The following is a 16,796-nucleotide window of genomic DNA, read 5'->3' as shown; positions in this document are numbered from 1 at the left end:
CTGGGAGTACACATGAACCTTATTGCAGTATTTCTGTGTGATAATAGGAATTTATAACTTCTTGTATCTTGTATAATTTAACTTTAGAAATAAAAAACCTTAAATGACACCACAAGAAGCTCACAGTTCTGAGAAAATTAAAGTCAGTATGAAATTTTACTTACAGACCACATAATTTACACAGATTTACATAAATACAGAGATATTAAAATATTAAATCAAAGCTAATTAACAGAGGATAGAGTTTTACATGATAACATATTTTAATTCTAGTTACATTTTTGCAACTACTTTTAGTGTCATGAGATTATATAAATAATATATATACCTGTATATCCATAATATATATAAAGATATATATATATATCTATCTCTCCATCTTTTTTTTTTTTTTCTTCAAAAATAGGGCAATTTTATAACTGCAATGAGATGTGACAAGCAGTACACTTCTGGGGAATTATTGCATGCCTTGAGTGCATAAGGCAGAAGGAAGAGTATCTGACTTCAGACACTAAAGAAGTGGAATCATCAACCAGAAATGCACTGGAGTGATATGGAACATCTTATTGCTTTTATAAAACTCGAAATTATACACTCTTGTTGGTTGGTGGTTTGGTTTTTTTTTTTTCAAAGGCACAAAATAAAGGGGAAAGTAATATCTCTCTATTTAGTGGCGATCAACGATCAGTAAGCTCCAATACTGTTCACTGACACTCTTTATTGTCCTAAATCTATTCCCTGTGGTGCAATACTGTGCTGCAGTTGCATAAGGAGGTTAAACACAAAAGTTCATGCATCCTTTATTAGGGGGAAACAAAACAAAGCCAATTTCCTCACCCAGCAACAAGGAAGTAGCCATTAGCATCCGCTCATACCGGCTGGCGGCGAGAGTCAGCCATGGCTCCCCTCAAACCGCAACATGCACAAGCCCATTCGGTCGCAGGGACACTTGCCACACTAACCTCAGCTGGCGGAGCGGCTCCTTGAGCTGGGTGAGACACTACTTGCCTAAAACGCTGGAGGCGCGGATCCAAACTCAACAGCAGTTTCCCATCAGACCAGGCAAGATTGGAAAGGGGTAAAACTGGGGAACAGAAACACTGCCCTGACCCACTTGGGGGCTATTAGAGGATTATGGAGCACTTCTGCCACCCTCTTTCCCAGTTTTAAATTCACTCACAGCTGAGGGCCCCAGACCTCCTGCTGCGTGTGCCTGGGATTTTTCTAGCCTAACAGCCACCCTGGGAGGCAGAGGACTCCAGAGGGGGAAAAAGTGGATACAAAACATTTAAAACTGTGGACTATTACTATCTCCTTAGATCACTTTGAATGCTGGGATGGAAAGAAGAAAAGAAAAAAAAAAAGAAGAAAGCCCTCGAGATCACTTTTTCTTTGCTGTATTTTTCAGATGTTAATATGCACAGTAGAGGGCTGCCTCTGCTATGATACCACACAAGATGTTTCAAAGTTTGGATATGGCACTCTGTTAAGGCACCTTCAAGTAATGGTCATTGATTTAATCGCTAAGCAAAGCCGCATTTTCTGTACCCAACGCTGCTTCCTCCAACACACACAGTATTAGCAGCCACTCACACCTGCCATCCACAGACAAAAAACTCCTGGTGCATGCTAGGGAGAAACTACACCAGCCACTTCCGAAATAAATATTTGCCAGGGCTTACGAGCAGACATTTTGCACAACTGTGTGGTTTGTTCCCCAAAAGGGGAAAGGGGAGAAAATTAAGTGTTGTCTGTCCCTAACTGTCTACTAGATTAGGAGGGTTAAAATATATATCAGCCTAAAAAAAAGTAGAAGCCAGCTCTGTACTGCTGCAGGATTCCTTGCTGGGAGGCGAAGCCGTAAACGCAGGCATTCAGTGCGGGGTGCCTGGTGCAGAACTGGATTTGGTTCAGGACCAACAGGAGGTACAAGGACATCCTCCCCTGGGAGAGGACAGGCAAGTTACTGCACATCACCTCGCCCTGCCACACAGCACAGTTCTGGGTGTGGGTCTCAGGTTTTGTGGCACAGGGATGGGCATGGGGGGGGGCATGTGAAGACGAGGGGAGCCGAGGGGAGAGGAAAGCTCGGGCATCACTCTGTGCAGACAGCTCGCTCCATCCCCCCGGAGGTTGGAATGCTCAGCGCTGCAGCTGGGGGCTCGGGCCGTGGGGCCGGCCGGCGCTTGCAGTGAAGCCCAACTAAGGGTGGCCATTTCTACACAAAACAATATCCCGTCCTGGGAAGGGGCGAGAGAGGTGGGACAGGGGCACAGGTCCTAGCACAAAAGGAGAGAGACCAGGGTGCGCTGTCGCCCTGCTCCGAAGGGACAGGGGGTCCCAAGGCACCCGCCAGACCTGCCTCTCCCCCCACGCCACTCACCCACGCCCCAACCCCACGCCATGCAATGGTGACAAGGTGCAGCGGGAATCCCAGGAGAGTGGGATCGTCCCGGTCCCCAGGGTAACGATGTCCAGGGGAGAGGGATCCCCCACCCCTGGCCCTCTCCTCCAGGTGGACGACTTGGTATTTGGTAGCTGTGTGCAGCTTCTTCTCCAGTAAAAAGACGCATCCTTTCCTCGCACAGTCAATGAGAAACGCAATGTGATCTGTCATGCGCTTGGATCGTGGGCTTGTTCGTTCGTTTGAATTAGCAATGTTTTCTTCTTCTTCGGGGACTAGAATAATCACTCAGGTATTTACAAACACCAACCAGTGCCTTCACGAGGTCTCCCCCAAATCATCATGACAAAATCACCGTCTGCAAGAGCCCCGCACCAGCTGTGTCCAAACAAGCCCGTGCTTGCTGAGAGCTCGGGGCTGCCGAGGGAGAGGGGCGCTGGATCTCCAAGTCCTGGGGGGGTCTTCCCAGCCGGCTGTCTCTTCCTTGGGGTGCCTCTCCCTGCACCCCCATCCCAGGGTGCTGGCTGCCGCTATTGCTGCTGTGGGTGCAGTGGTCCCGTTCGTACTCCTCCTGAGCCTTTTGCATTTTCCGCTTCTTCATCTTCCTCTTGTGGATGTGGAAGGTGGTGAGGGAGAGGAGGATCAGGCAGAAGATGACGGTGACCAGGACAATTAAAACCACGGTGGATGAGAAGGACTGGAAGAGTTGACCCACTTGCGTGATGCAGGTGCTGCTGGTGTTTAAGGTGGCAGATGTCCTGTTCAGAAGACAAGGTGGCAGCGACAGCCTCAACTCCTTGGAGAGCTTGGCACTCATTGAGGAGGCTTCGGAAGATGAGGATCTTCCTCCCCTCTCTGAAGACGCCTAAATTTCAATCGGTGCCGGGCTGCTGGCGGGCGCTCGCTGGAAATGCCCGGGATGCCGCCGGCTCAGGCTCACGCTGGCTCCAAAGTGACAGAGCAGCCTGCGAAGGGAGCCGGACACATCAGCGCTCCGAGGCACCCACCCCGCGCCGCTCCCCTCTCCCCAAAACACCGCGCCGGCGGCTGCGGCAGCCTCCTCCCCGCGCCCCGCCACGGCAGCGCTCCCGGCGGACCCGGCGCCCTGCCGGGGCGGGGGTGGCAGAGGGGTGGCGGGACGGGGACGGGGCATCGCGCCGCCACACCGACTTCGCGAATTACTCGGCATCCCGGGCAGCGCCGCCCGCCCGCACACCCCAACTAGTTGCGGAGGGAAGGGATGGATGGAGGGAGGAAGGGAGGGTGGGAGGGAGGGAGCGGCCGCCCCGCATCCCGGCGGGGACAGGCTGCCGAAACCGGGCGGGAGGGGGGGGGGGGGTGGGGAGGGACGGACCTGTCCCGCGGTGCCGGTGCCCGCCCCGGAGCCCCTTACCTGCTCCGGCGGAGGCAGCGAAGGAGCGCCCGGGCGCCGCGGGCGCTGGGGGCTGCGGCAGCGCGGAGTGAGCGCGCAGAGCGGAGCCGGAGCCGCCGCCGCTTCGGGGAGCGCCGCCCGCAGCCTATAGCCTCCCCGGCCGGTGACGTCAGGCCCGGCGGCCACCGCCCCGCGCGGCCCCGCGGCGGCGGAGGGGGGGGGTGGGGGCGGCCCCCCCCCCCCCCCCCCCCCGCTCCGCCCCGGCACCGGCACCCGCCCCCCCCCGCCGCCCCCGAGCATCGCCCCTGTCCCCCGCCACCCCCCACCCCTCCCCTGCCCGCAGCCAACCCCCCCCCCCCAAACACACACACGCTCTTCGCATCCCCAGGTGCTGGGACCGTGAGATGCATGGACCTGTTGGAGCGGGTCCAGAGGAGGGCCACGAAGATGACCAGAGGGATGGAGCTATCTCCTGTGAGGACAGGCTGAGAGAGTTGGGGTTGTTCAGGCTGGACAAGAGAAGGCTCCGAGGAGACCTTATAATGGCCTTCCAATACCTGAAGGGGGCCTTTAACAAAGCTGGTGAGGGACTTTTTAAAAGGCATGTAGTGATAGGACGAGGGGTAATGGCTTCAAAATGAAAGAGGGTAGATATAGATTAGGTATCAGGAAGAAATTTTTCACTATGAGGGTGGTGAGGCACTGGCACAGGTTGCCCAGAGAAGCTGTGGATGCCCCATCCCTGGAAGTGTTCAAGGCCAGGCTGGATGGGGCTTTGAGCAGCCTGGTCTAGTGGGAGGTGTCCCTGCCCAGGGCAGGGGGTTGGACTAGATGATCTTTAAGCTCCCTTCCAGCACACAAACTATTCTATGATTCTAAGACTGGTCCATACCCCCTTTCCCCAAAATACCCCAACATTCTGGCCATCTCCAGCCCCTTCCCTCATGTCCCCATCCACACAGACATGCCATGGCCGGAGCGCCCACGTCTAATCACCCACGGCGCCTTCACCTCCCGCTGGCTGTGTGCGCCCATCGCCAGTCCACATTCGCATCAGCACCGTGCACCAAACGTCAGGTTCGGCATCAAAATCCCCCACTGCCATCGGAGCGCCCGTCTCTCCGCACAGCCAGTGCACACGTCTGTTTCCCGTGAGGTCGATGTGAACCTGTGGGAGCTAAGAAATGCCAAGGACCCTTGAGCCAAATTGTACCAGATACCACAGCTGCAGGGAATACTCGTAAAAACTTGCCTTACCAAGGCTAAGCGTATCGTGGGGCATTTCTTCAAGAATAAACGGATATGAACTGTCCATTAATACATTTAATCTAAAAATCAGACAATTTCTAAACATAAGAGAACCTATGATTTGAAAAATACTTCCAGTAGAGATAATGGGGCAAAATTAATAATTACCTTTAGGATGGAGCTCTTCACATTTCCAAAAGGAGCAAAGTGATGTGGTTCTGTACGGTAACATGGGACAAGAACTGAAGGCTTGGGACATTCCTTCAGTCACAAGCCGTGTCCTCTAGACTAACTCTGGGCACTGGGAGCAGAGTTACTGTAAAGCCCTAATGGGACTTTAAGGAAAAATACAAAGTGTCAGTCTTCTGTGGTGTCCTAAAGCCACCTGAAAAGCCTGGAGGAAAATCTGTACAAGATGAGCTCTGACATGAGTTGGGAAAATCTTCATTCAAGAATCCGTTAGATCTGTTGACCCCGATAGCCAAGAACATGTCTCAAAGGTGGGTAGGAGCTGGTAAGATGTGCATTTAAGCACTTTATTGTTTCAAGAGAGATTTCTTCTGTACTGCTTTTGTCTCTGATAAATGCACCGTAGCTTGTGAAATCTGGCCAGTGACTGTTAACTCTTTGATTGTTCTGGAAAAAGACTTACACCGCAGGGGATGAACCATGTTCAACCCTGCTGGGATAATCCCAATCATTTGCAAAGTGACTGCAACTTAAGGCTTCCTCTAAAACCAGAGGAATGGAGGTTCCCATTGCTCCTTCCCCTCTCCAGAATGATACGGTCTGATGCTTTAGAGGCGAGCTGCAGAGGCTGCACAGAGAGAGGAAAGAAGTTCAGTCCAGAACTGAAAGACAAGCCCTTGCCTGCTCATTTACCCACTGCTCCTCTCATTCAGCTCCCTCAGGTGCAGACCCAATGTCGCTACCGAAAACACACCTCCAGTATTCCTTGCACATACGTGCACCCCCTCTTGCACACCAGCCTCCATATCCTCGCTGGCGCTACCCCTGCACCCCTTTCTTCCTCCGTCTCCTTCTCCCACGCGCGCATCTGAGGTGGGCATTAACGTGTGCTCTGTGCTCTCTTGTTTTCTGCCTTACAGGAGAAAACAACCACCACAGGCTAAAACAGCAAAGCGACCTTCAGACTCTTCCCTCTTTCCTCTGACCGTTCTCTGCAAAGCAGCAGCTGGGGGGGGCTGCAAAAGAGGGTGGGACACATGGAGGCCACTTATCATGGCCCGTACCACTGGAGAACACCTCTGATCCCACTTGGAAGCAACAAAGGATGTGGTACGAACCAGTAGCACTGCGCTCCCTGACCGGGCTCCACCGCATCCTCCAGCCTAAACTGAAGGTGGGACAAGGATATCATTTGATCCCAAAAGCATGGGTGAGTTTGTGAAGTTGTAGAAACTGCTCTGACACTACCATTCAGAACTTACTAGATGATTAGAGGTATATATATATTTTTTCCAGGAGAAAAACCAACATAAGAATGGCCTTTTGCACAGAAAACAGCATTAACAGCTGTAACATAAGTTAAAGATATCTTAGGGTGTTAGCCCTATTTATAGCAGAAATAGCGAAATTGTAGATTGAATAAACTTCAAAGCCAAAAAATTTACTAACTCATGATGTGGTTATTGCAAAAGTTAAGAGATAGGACTACTTAGTTATTGCACTAGAATATTTGACAATGTCTTTAGGTTTTACGTGTCAGAAGAGGCAGCACAAAGCTACTAAAAGTTAAATTGCCTTAAATAAATTTAAAATCCTTCATGAGTTGTTTTCATCTGCTATCTTTCACCATCTGACCGCTTGCCTTCCTCATGTCCCAAGCTGCCTCTTGCTCTCTCTCCTGCCCCTGTCCCTCCTCATCCACTGTCACCCAGAGCAGTGAGCTGAAATGTCCAGAGTGATTCATACACATTTTCCATATCGCTTTCAAAATGCTACTCACGTTATTCCTTGCTTTTGGGATTAGCAAATAGTGAAATTGTGTCTTTTGTTTTATTCCACGCATAGGGTTTTCCTGAACTGTAGGGAGTGAAAGATGGGTCCGGGGAGTGGAGCAGGGCAGAGACCTCAGCAAATGTTTAACTCTTTCCCTGCTGCCTCAGCCCATTTTCTGTCTGTGTTCATGTACAATTTTGGAATATTTCTGCTTCAGCTAAAAGAAATGAAAAGCAGAGGCAGTTCTTGCTCTTGCTGGCAACTAATTTTACAATTTTTAATGAAAGAGAGAGTCAGAAGAGAAGCGTTGTGGAGAAGCGGGGAAATAACTGTAATGTAATTATATATACCTTGGCATTCTGGTTCATGCTGGCTGCCAGCCAACCAAAGTATTGGATTCAAATACCCATGATCACAATACAGGGAGTTTCAGAAATCGGGGTGGGGGGGAAATCTATACTGTTACGGACTGCTAGCTGTGCATCATTCCTTTCTCTGATTAACTGATATAATTAGATTTTAATATAAAAATACCTCCCAAAAAGTATATATTTCCAATAGATAATGTGCTCATGAAAAACCCTTCCTTTATTTAGCATGAAAATAAAGGACACGATATCTTCAAGAGTGCCCTCTTTCAAGAATAAATTGCTCATAAGTTATAGCGAATTTCCCCGTAGTATATATGCAGTATGACATTTACGGAGGTTAGGTTCCTTGCTGAAGTAGGATCGGCCGCTGTGTCATAGGGGATATTATATTAAGGGGACAGTTTTTGTATTTTACAACAATGTTTGTACTCATTACAACCTTGGTAACTCCCAGTTTTCTCTGGATTCACATTGTTAAGAAGCAGACAGCATACATATTTGCAAATCCCCCAAGTGGACTTTTGTACATTTTTTAATCTGTTAATTAGAGAAGTCATTCCTTCAGATGCTAATTCCTCAAACCCTGCATTAGAAGGGCCTTGTTCGCCAAGGCAGTTGCCTAATGAGATAACCTGCATGAGCAAAGACAGTTCATGTAAGTAAAGGTTTGACGGTTCAGGCCCTTGGCTATTAATGACCCTTCTTGAAAAAAAAAATTTATTGTCCCACCACTGTTTAAATTTAGCAGTTGGTTGCATATAGAATTATGCATGATCCCTTTTGCACCAAGATTGATGTCATCATGTGCCAGACAGACCAAGTACTCCATGAATGCCAATGATCCTCCTATTAATTTGCAGTCTCCCCACGGGATTAAGGCCATCTGCATAGAGCCTTTTAGGACTCTGCATACTCCCACTACTATAGATGAAGCCCAGTGATTTAAACATGGTCTGAAACCCTAACACTGTAAATAGAATGAATTTTAAAACCAAAATAAAGTAGATTTGTATTTCATATGCACTGGTAGGTCAGCTAAGATCCTGCACATGTAAACGCTCATCTTGCAAAGATCCTGGAAGTGTCTTTGAGAGGTTTTGATGGGAAACAGCTCGACTATGGCCGACAATGCTGCTTCCCAGGCTGCCCAGCTCAGAAGCAGATATTCTTGTTCTTTCTTTCTTTTCCCCACACCTTCTAGAAGAGGGTAGTCTGTGTGATGTGGGCTCACAATTACTTTGTTCTCAGGAGATGATTCCTTATGAAGCTTAAAGACAATTTTACATATTCAATTTCTATTCTTACTTTAGAAAAAAAATCTTTTCTTGTTCTGGTAAAGGAGAAACCTACCACATGGGATGGTGAGAAAAAAAAAAAAAAAGGATGTATGTGATGCTGACTGAGGAAGGTTACAAAGCTTTTGCTGAATTCAAGAGGGTGTTAAAAGGCACCAGGAGTAGAATATGGGTCCAGACTATGAAGAAGTAAATCGACAACATTGGGCATGCCTGACCGAGTGCACAGATCTTCAGTTTAATTATGACAACAGAATTCTAAATCTGCAACATACATACATCTACTAATGAGTGGCAGATCTGGGTAAAATTAATACAAAGGGAGGAAAGAAGGGCAGGATTTTATCTGTAATTGTGTATTAAAAGTGCTATTTATATTTTCATTACATAATACGTTTTGGAAAAGCAGAATCAGAGTAACGACCTTTCAGATTTAATCTTTTTGCACTTCTTAGTAGTTTACAGAGTTTTCAGAGAATTCAGAGGAGCACACTTTAATTATATTTTTTAAATAGAAAACATGGCTGGTGGTTGGCAAAATATAAACTGACCATACCAGTGGATGTCACTGAGGGAGAAAAAAGAAACTTGTATTGCTCAGTTAGACTGGAGAGAGGTTTAAGCATAAAAAGCCACAATTTAAATCTGATTTCATGTTAGCAGCCTCTCACCTGTTTCCCCTAATGCGGTTTGAATGCATTTCAGAGCTAATTCAACATATCATTCACTCCAGCCTTTAATATGGGATAAAGCACTTGTTCAGTCAAATTACATTTACGACAGGGTCAGACCCAGCCCCAGGGGGTGGGGGGTTTGTGCAGCATCAGGGCTGCATCCGCATCGCGTGATCCAGGGCACCTTCCCATCCCACCAGCGGGTGCTAAGGGGAGAGAAAGAAACAACTACACCTTCCACAGGTTATCCCATGGGCCGGGAAGAGAGCGGTCCTGATAGATGCTCGTATCATCCATACAGATGTTTAGACAAACTGGAACTGCAACAATGCGAAAGGGACCCACAGGATAACAGCCTGGTGGCTGCTGTCTGCAGACAGGAGGCTGGTAAAGAAGGGACTTGAATTTGGATCTTTCACCTCCAGGCAGCACGTGGCTCAGCCTGAGATGGGAGATTTTCTTGTTCATTCCATGCACATAACAACCATCCCGCTGCCCGTAACGTCCTGGCTTTGTTCCAGGCAGGAGATCTAAGAAAGCTGGGAAAGCATAATGGATGACAAAGCCATTTACCTCTAGCTCTACCAGAAAAAATCCATGCTCAGTCAACTCCAGACTCACTGCGCTCTTCATCAGCAAAGTACATAGCTCAAATTTTGCCCAGGGCCTTTTATAATTTTTTTTTTTTTTTTTAATCAACTACTGTGTGAAGAAGGAAGTTAGTAACACTCATTATTATTCTGTTCTGCTCTTATCTCCTGGGCCCTAGGAACCCAAGAGACCCCTGGTACATGAACTATCACAATAGTAAAGGAAATCCTGATACCAACTGCTGGAAATGCCTTTTTCTCATATTGTTGCATGGGTTCAAGCCTTCATGGGTAGCCCTGTTCTTTCAACTTCTCTGTCACCCTGCTTGTAGCCAGGATGTTAAATAAGTGACCATCCTCTTACAGAAATTTGAATTCATTTTAGAATTTTTACTTAATCATAAAAATAATTTTTACTAGATTTATACCACTGCAGTGTTTTTTTTTCTTCTGAGGCTGTAATTTGGGGGAGGGGGGAAGGAATATTAATTTTTAATTACAGTATCACCCCCAAACTTCTTAAGTGCAAAATTTCTTTATGGTCATATTTTCCAAACTAGGATCAGAAATGTGAAGGTCTTATTCTGCAAGGTCCCGTGCCTTGTATTCAAATCCAACCCAGGATACGACCACCTGCCCATAGCAAAGGTAAAACTAAATATGTCACTAATTGCCTGTCGGATTGGATCCAGCACCTTTCAGCAACAGCCCCTTGCAGGCATTTCTTCCCCCCCTTCCCAAAAACCCACGTGGCAAATGGAGCTTCCCCAGGCTGCAAAAGGGACGGTCCCTTCCATGGCGAGAGGCCTCCATCTTATGATTAATGATATGATCAGATTTTAAAAGAGAAAAGACTCTGACAGACAAACGAGTTCAAGGTTTCCGCTTTGTTGTTCCTGGCATTTACCTGATACCATGTAGGATGTGCTTGTGAATAGTCCATTTGTACAAAAATAGCATCATTCGTCTTAGAAGTGCTTATTTTTCCAGTGATATCAGCAAGCGAGCAGTTGTTTACTGTGTTTTCATTTTAAACTTGCTTCACCACAGAGTGTATTAGTCTCTCCTGGAGAACCATGTAATGTCTTATTACTGAACTCTCTGTTTTTCTCTCTCTGTGTCTCCTTCTGCTAAGTCTTGTTATGCTCTTCGCCATGTCATGTCTGAAATTAGACTGAAAACACTTTGGGAAAGCAACTGAATTGTCTGATTTTTATCAGGAGATGCTCTGAGAGAATATAAACCTGTCTCCAAAATAAAATGAAAACAACTGCAGCAGCAGCTGGAAATAAGGAGAAAATACCAATGCAATAAACACTCCATAAGAGTGACCACTTTTTTTAAAGCCTTACAAAAACATATTCGGATGTGGCAACATTCTTGCATGATAGCAGGAGGCTTTTTAACTATTTTGCACGTGCTCAAAGAAAGTATTGGTACCATAACTTTTCTCTGTGTACTTAGATAAGATGTGCCTGTAGCGTATAGAACTGGGAGGAATCCTGCATATTGCCATTCTTTCCTGCTAGCACCGCTTCCTACTTCTTACCTTCATAGCTCAGAAGTGAAAATTAGGTCTCTAAATCATTGCTACGACACAAATATTTTTGTTTGCCTTGAGGGGCCCAGGGGTACAGTTTAGCTAACCCACCTCTCACCACCTTTTTGGGTCACGCTGAAGTAGCATCAATGTGAAAAAGAGAAGCTCAGAAAGCAAAGGGAAGACTGAGTTTGCAGGACAGAAAACAAAAGAATAGGCAAAAGTGAGCATGAGAATGCATTTTGTAGAATAAAGAAGAGCAGGTGAAACATAGGAGATACAGCACAGAGGTGACAATTGTAGATAGCTATTATTTGGGGAGCAACACATAGCAGTGAGAAGAGAGATTACAGGAAATTGGAATTACATAACCGAAAATTATACAACATAAAAACATCATCTGTCATTTCAATCACAGACCTATAAGGACCTGATACGGAATGCAGTTTCAGCTGCTCTGGTTAGAGAGATATGTAATAATCCTTACGAGAATGCACATTTAAAAATTCTGTAAACTGTGATAGCATGAAAAAACACGAGAAATGCTATAGTATTTCTCATATATATAGATAAATATATCACCTGCCACTTTCACTCCTATGAAGTCCTTTCCAGCCTGTCATATTTAGCCCACAAGTTTGAGAAAGAGTTGGACATTTACCACAAAGCGTGTATTAAAGTATGTCATAAACTCTCAGGGACAGGTGCCAGGAGGACAGGATGTCTTCCTAATGACGGGAAATGTAGAAACATGGCTGAGAGAGAATAAGAACCTGTATTGCGTTTGGTCTTTTCTATGAAAAGAAGAATAGAGAGGAAGGGAAAGAAAAGAAACAAAAGGAAGGAAGAAAGGGAAGAAAGGAAAGGGAGGGGAGGGGAAGGGAAGGGAAGGGAAGGGAAGGGAAGGGAAGGGAAGGGAAGGGAAGGGAAGGGAAGGGAAAGGAAAGGAAAGGAAAGGAAAGGAAAGGAAAGGAAGGAAAGGAAAGGAAAGGAAAGGAAAGGAAAGGAAAGGAAAGGAAAGGAAAGGAAAGGAAGGGAAAGGAAAGGAAAGGAAAGGAAAGGAAAGGAAAGGAAAGGAAAGGAAAGGAAAGGAAAGGAAAGGAAAGGAAAGGAAAGGAAAGGAAAGGAAAGGAAAGGAAAGGAAAGGAAAGGAAAGGAAAGGAAAGGAAAGGAAGGGAAGGGAAGGGAGGAATACACTGTAACTTGTCTAATAAAGTGGTTAGGAGAGCCGGCAGTCTGGTTTATGAGCAAATTGATAGGTCATTAAAGAAGAATGAATTAAAGATCAGCCTGTAAAGTGCCAACATGGCACAGAACAAATGTTGTGAATTGCAACCTTGTTAGTACAGAAAACTAATGAGACAAATTGCACGACTAGGATTTATTCTCCACAGTTGTTAGATGTATAAAGATTGTGTGTGTGACTGTTGTATCCACAAAACATAGCACTGAGAAGTCACCTTGAAAGTGATCTTGTTTGTTGGAAGCATCAAATATTTTTTATTTTAGAATTGAGGCAAGTAGAAGGTAGGAAAGGAGGCTTTGTGTGTTTATGTGGGGGATCTGTTTCCTTGGAAAGACAGACTTTTAAGCAAGTATGGGTTTCTACAAAGATTCGCCAAGAACTTTGCACCTGTAGGCAAACAGACCACTGGCAGAGGATAGGATTTTTTACCGTGTACAGTCATGATGTCTTACAGAATGTCTGACCATTCTTTATGGGAAGACCATGCTTTCAGTTCTCAGGGCATCTTCAGTTTCTCACGGGACTGTATCTTGTGGTCTTCTGAATAACCCCTCATCACAATTTTTTAGTTTTTTTTTTTTCTCTTTCTTATGACATTTGATGACTGAGGAACAAAGTAACGGGATGCTGGCAGGGGGATGTTTTGAAGCTAAGCTACCTAGTTTGAGCCAATGAAATGATTAGTTTGCCTTTCCAGATTAAAACAGTCCTGGAAAAGGAGAAAATGAGGTTAACTGTCTGGTTCATGAAGGTGTCGTTGTGTTTCAACTGAACATATTTGTGTGCCTCATATCAGCCAAAATTTGTTCTGATTTTTAAAAAAAAAAATAATTTGACAAGTGGCTTTAACTTAATTTAGTGATCACGTACGGTATTTTCGCATTTAAAAAAAAAGTCTAATTAATAACAGCTGTCGTTTTAAAAAACAGCCACTTTAAAAAAGTACATTTCTCCATAGATTACCATAATGATTTTTAGTATGACTAGAATAGGACTCAACCTAAATAGTTAAATACTTCATTGCTTGATAGATTAAGCTTCATTTGAGCTGTTCCAGTCTATTATGCAGATTGTATCATATTAAACAAAATGTATTGATATATATTTAATTGGAAGATGACAGCATCTCCTATTAGCTACTTAAAGCCAGACCAACAGCTGAAAAATATTAGTATGAAAGCTATACAAACAAAAATCTTGCAAATCAAAAGAATCCTGCTTATTCGCTGAGATTTTACACTGAACACAATCTGTATCACTTCAACCCACAAATAACAATCATGTTAGTGAGAAATTAAAGCAAGGGACAAAGTCAGGACTACCATATTCTATTCCCAATTCAGCTACTGACTCACAGTGTGATTTTGCTCATTTACCACCTATAAAATGGAAAATGTGATAATGATAATGACAGGGATAATAATACCTACATAAAAGAAGTGCTAGGAGTCTTTATGTTTGGAGAGAGCTTTGAGATAGAGCTGCTATATAAACACAAAGCATAATTAACAAGGGACTATGAGCTTCTACAATTTGTACATTCTTTGGGTTTTTAAAATTAAAGACAGGTGAACTCTGTATATCTGAGAGACTGCAACTCCTCTGTTTTAAGAGCTTATTTGGGAAATCATTGTGTTTCACTGTTGCCATTACATTGTATTGGCCTCAGGCTTTTAAGAAAACTTAACTATTTGCCAGTTATTACCATGAGAAACTTTAAAGGCAGTTCAAAATAATCTCATCACTGTGACTACTGGCTATAGCTTGTCTTGTTTTATTCTCTTCGTTGTAGATATGTGTAACAACACATTTATATGAAGGGCAGGAGATCATGACCATGTGAACAAGGAGAAGTTCAGCGTTTTAGTGAAACCTGAATTCCTGAGGCATGGATGAACTTAGAGATTTTCTTATAATATAAATCTACCCTGCCAAAGTATCTGAAAATGTCAGAGTCACCCCAACAATCATTTTCCTGACCAGTTCTGATATCTACTCTGAGCACAGTGATATTCTTCTGCTTGTTGAATGCCTTTAAAAATAATGGATTGCATTATAAGAGTGTCCTGGTTTGAGGTAAAAAGCCTAAACCATGACAAAGAGAAACCTAGTAAAAACATGGATAAGATACTTTGGAAAGGTGAAGTCTCCCTTGCTGAAAGACAAATGAAGCACTAGCTTTGGAAAGATAATACAAGCAACCAAAGTTAAAAAAGAGTGAAATGCAAATGTACAGGATACAGAACTTTGGAGATCTGTCCACTGTATCCTTCCACAAAACAGGTCAAAGGCACCTGCAAAGGTACAACAGTCTCTTTCTTTTATATAATCGACTAGATTTTTTTAAAACAAATTAAATCAGCTGAAAAAAAAGAGCAGTCTGTAAGTAATCTTTGTGTGCAAACAAATGATTAGTGCAGAGGAGCAGCAAAAGCATCTTCTATTAATAGCTTGTTTTGTAGGAAAAAATTAGACAGGACTAGATTTGTGTAAAACTGACAGACTACGGGAGCATGAAGAGTGAAGTGATATTAAAAGTGTTTGTGTAAGCATAGAATATTCTGAAAGTTTTTCCAGTGTGTGACATTACAAATCTATTTATATTTTTCCTCAAAAACACGGCAAAATCTCAGATCATCATGGAATGGAAAACGTTTTAAATCAAGGCCATAAGAAAACTGCTTGATTCTTCTAAGCTAGTTACATTTCATTATCATTAATTATGTTAGGATGTTAAAAGTCCCAACAAGTCAATGTCACGATACTGAAACATTAAAGAGGCATCATACTCCACAAGAACATAATTCAATTAAAGAACCAGCGAGGTAAAGCAATTTAGTTAAGGCCACAGAAAAGGTCAGTGGAAGAAGAAGAGAAGTCCTTGATTGCAGCATCTGTGATGTAAACGCGGAGTATGAAGACTGCACTTAGAGTATAAATTGGTAGGCCAGCCCAAAACTGAAAGAGGCTATAAAGCTGTGGTTATTTTGCGACCAACCTAGCTGCCCTACCATGTTAGCTCTCATTGCCCCGCTCGCCTCTGGGTAGTCGGGTTGCTGGAGTGGCACCCTCCTCATTTCACAAGATTGGGTTGGATAGCAGAGCAGTCTCCACAAAGGCACATCTCCAGGCCAGTATTTAATATTTCAGAGATGGAGAACAGTTAGCTGGTGACAGGGAATAAACGCATAGGGTCCCACGGAGAGTCGTAGGGAAGGAAGAACAGGATGGGCAGCTAGCACAGAACAAGGTGTTGCAAGATTTCTCCCTGCTGAAAGATTTCACTTAGTGACAGAGAGAGTCCAAAAAAAGCTCACATTTATGTAGAAGGGAACACACATAGATGGATGCAGCTTTCCTCTTTTAAAAAAAATAATTAATAAATCCACATACTATTGGGCAATGACCATGTGTAAATGGAATAACAAAGATCAGGAGGAAATGTATTTTATGGAGATGTCATTCTGTGGCTGCCTGTTGTAGTCTGTACCAAACATCCGTATGAACTGCTCAGCACCAGTCTTAGCGACAGGCTAGATATTGCATGGATAGGGTTGTTTTTCTGTTCTTAATTGAGCAGAAAGTACTGCATGTCTCTGATTTGTTAGCTACATTACTGGGGAGCAGGATCTCGGGAGAGCTTTCTGAGGACACCAAATGCAATAAACCCAGACAGAACTGCTGTAAAACATGAAATGTAGAAACACATAACTTCTGTGGATGGAAAAGAGCTGTTCATGACATTGTCCTAAACATAATGTTTGCCAGGATTTTTACCCGTGGATCAATGAGGACTGTGGGAACACACAAAGATCCCTGATCCATAGTGTTAAGAGCAGCAATTCCCTTATTTGTACCTGAGACAGGAGTTCACAACATTTGCTCCTCAGAACCCCTTTGCCATTTTTGTTTTTCTGCATTAAAATCACTTTGATGGCTATTTCTTGTAACAACAAGGAAACCATTCCTTTGCTTCCAGAGGTGATCCAGAAACACAGAGAATTGTTGCAATGAAGGCAACAGAGGCTGCTGTTAGGCCATGTCCGATGATTGTTTCATGCTGTATTGATCTTGGCACTGCTCCTCTCAGCTCA

The 16,796-nt window shown here is 44.5% G+C and overlaps 1 protein-coding gene across 1 annotated transcript; it reads right to left on the bottom strand.

The window, feature by feature from the left end:
* Positions 1-380: 380 nt before the first annotated feature.
* On the bottom strand, positions 381-3,884 carry C1H11orf87 (chromosome 1 C11orf87 homolog). Its single transcript, XM_054216025.1, has 2 exons — positions 3,798-3,884; positions 381-3,369 (listed from the first exon to the last, which is right to left on the bottom strand). Exon 2 carries the CDS (start codon positions 3,219-3,221, stop codon positions 2,745-2,747), a length of 477 nt encoding a protein of 158 aa, XP_054072000.1. The 5' UTR covers positions 3,222-3,369; positions 3,798-3,884; the 3' UTR covers positions 381-2,744.
* Positions 3,885-16,796: the final 12,912 nt, after the last annotated feature.

The sequence above is a fragment of the Rissa tridactyla genome, chromosome 1, assembly GCF_028500815.1.
Source record: "Rissa tridactyla isolate bRisTri1 chromosome 1, bRisTri1.patW.cur.20221130, whole genome shotgun sequence".
Taxonomy (NCBI): Eukaryota; Metazoa; Chordata; class Aves; order Charadriiformes; family Laridae; genus Rissa; species Rissa tridactyla.
The sequence above is the reverse complement of the archived record's forward strand: the minus strand, read 5'-3'. Positions and strand labels throughout refer to the sequence as shown.